We start from the raw sequence: 2380 nt of genomic DNA, 5'->3' as shown, positions 1-2380 counted from the left end.
TCACTATTATTATTATAATACATTAATATATAGCATTTTTATTGTTTATTACCCCGCTCTACAGCAAGCTCTACGCGCTTTAAGCGAAATTATTTTTAAAGTAAAGTATTTATTAGAAATATTAGAAAAAGTAGAGGGAGTAGACGCCCCAGACACTACGTTACCCTAGAATTAGATAGTTCTATTTGCTCTGTATCTAGTTTGGAAAAATTTGAGTTGAAAAAATTTGAGTTTCACTATATGTCAAGCTTTTTCGAATCCAATTCTTTAAATATATTATTGATGACGACGGAATAATCTTATGATTTTGATAAAACAGATAAACCATTTATTGGTATCTGATCTCATGGTTTTAGTAACTCTATACAACCAAAAATATCAGTTAGAACTTTGCAATTTTAAGGAGGCGACTAGTCTAGAACTCTAAATACTAAAAAAATCCGTGACTGAGAGTCATTGCTATTCTGTTGCGGGGATATAATCTTTCCTCACCTCTAGACTTGCTCCAACTGCTTCAGCCAGGTCTGTCTTGTTGACCACCAAAAGGTCACTCTGCGTGACCCCTGGCCCACCCTTCCGAGGAATCTTGTCTCCTCCTAAAAATAAAATAAAATAAAGTTTAAAAACAAAAATCCCCCCCCCCCAAGAAAAACAAAAAAAAAACGAAACAAAAAAAAAACCCCAACAAAAATACCCACTGTAGTTTTGCATCAATACCGAATTGGACTGCTCCATAACTTACTTCTGGCCATTAGTTCTTTGATTTTAATGTTTCTTTTTTTCTCTCCTTTTTGGGGGGCAGGTTTTCTTTTTAGTATGGTGCAGCATTATTTCAAAAGGTAATAGGAGAAAGCAGTGGCGTCGCGTGAGTTGCAGACAAGGTGGTGCATACTTGGAAAGTGAGCAAATGGGCAATAGGCTTAGTAGCTAGATCTACTATTAATCTTTCTAGAGAAAGTCTGTTAGAATCTGCAGGATATTCCGTAATCTACATCTATCGATATTTACAACTGTCTCTAGATGAAACCGCATAAAAGCTGCAATATAGTAAAACAATATTAACAACTCACTATGCTCACAATCTGAGAAGATTTTAAAATTTCTAATTGATTCGTGCAGCACCAGGACTTGCTACACAATAGAGGGAGATAACAGTTTCGATACCCATTCTTCACTGAGTTACCGTAGACTCTACTAGTGTTGTAGATAGGCTCGCGGAAACTTGGATCAAATTTTTGCACCAAATTGGGGCTGCGAAGAGTAGTCTCAAGCACCTTTCTTCTTGTGCGGGAAGAACGTTGCCTAGATTTCTCTACAGTGCCAAACATAACTTTGGTGCAAAGATTTTGCTTGCTCCAAGCAGACGTTACCGCAAGCGGTGCGACGAGCATAAACCACCCTCGGTGTCTGTCTCTTTGCTGGCGCAGCCAGCGGGTGACGGATCGCAAGGCTTAAGGATGTACATTTTAGTGGGCTAGGCCTAATGTAGATCTAGAGCACTGACTGGTTTAGAACTATTACAAAAGGGGGGGGGGGGGGATTGGCCAGGGTTAGGTGGAGCGCTTGCACCAATTGCACCAATGGCGCCCCGCCACTGGGAGAAAGATGCTAGAAGTAGGAACATTCGGAACAATTGTCAGTACAGTCGGACATGTCCAAGACACCACGCAATGCAGACAAAAAAACACAAGGTGTGAAGTGAGAAGCGGCCATTTGTACTTCTGATTGTCTTGGACAGGTGGACGTCTTGGACAGTATCATTATAATAATATATAAAATGTAAGGAGATAAATGTGGAAAAATTCGTTTATATATTATGTAATTATTTTGGACAGTTAGCCTTTCCAGCAGGTTCACCTGTATTTCGTCTTTTCTTCTTTTTTGTGCTTTATTCTAGTATAGTGCAACATTTTATTTTTCGTAAGGAAATGGGTAAAAAAACAAACAACCGCAAGGATATAGAAAATTTGAGAACAATTATATTATTATTCTTTCAAAGAACATTTATTTTCAGCACCTCGCCGCTGTCTAAGTGGGGAGTATTTCCAGATTTAGATGTCGATTTCAGAATCTGCCGGAGATAAAAATACGAACAAATTGCCGATGAAATTACGAAACATAATTATCACTCTCAGCGCTTACTTACGAAGGAGCTAACCAGAGCAGAACATCCGCCATCTTACCTGAGACATCGATGATGTAGATGATGTAGTCTGCCAGCTCTCGGGAGAAGTTGGCGGCAAGATTGTCTCCCCCTGATTCTACAATGACAATGTCTGGGTGGAATTTCTGGGTTAATTCCCTTACTTCAGCCATGTTTAGTGAGTAGTCCTGCGAAAGGAATGGGAATTTTAAAAAAAATTATTATTATTATTGTTAA

At 38.8% G+C, this 2380-nt stretch overlaps 1 protein-coding gene across 1 annotated transcript in view; it reads right to left on the bottom strand.

Annotated features, from left to right (window-relative positions):
* The window catches only part of LOC101850201 (urease accessory protein UreG), a gene marked incomplete at its 5' end in the record, with an annotated part of 4402 nt that extends 2071 nt beyond the window's left edge, over positions 1-2331 (bottom strand). Inside the window, 2 exon segments of the mRNA XM_035972254.1 lie at positions 493-596; positions 2184-2331. Of these exon segments, the coding sequence (XP_035828147.1) occupies positions 493-596; positions 2184-2331 (252 nt within the window).
* Positions 2332-2380: the final 49 nt, after the last annotated feature.

The sequence above is a fragment of the Aplysia californica genome, unplaced genomic scaffold, assembly GCF_000002075.1.
Source record: "Aplysia californica isolate F4 #8 unplaced genomic scaffold, AplCal3.0 scaffold00626, whole genome shotgun sequence".
In the NCBI taxonomy this organism is placed as follows: domain Eukaryota; kingdom Metazoa; phylum Mollusca; class Gastropoda; order Aplysiida; family Aplysiidae; genus Aplysia; species Aplysia californica.
Note: the sequence above shows the minus strand (reverse complement) of the source record. Positions and strands in the feature narration are given on the sequence as shown.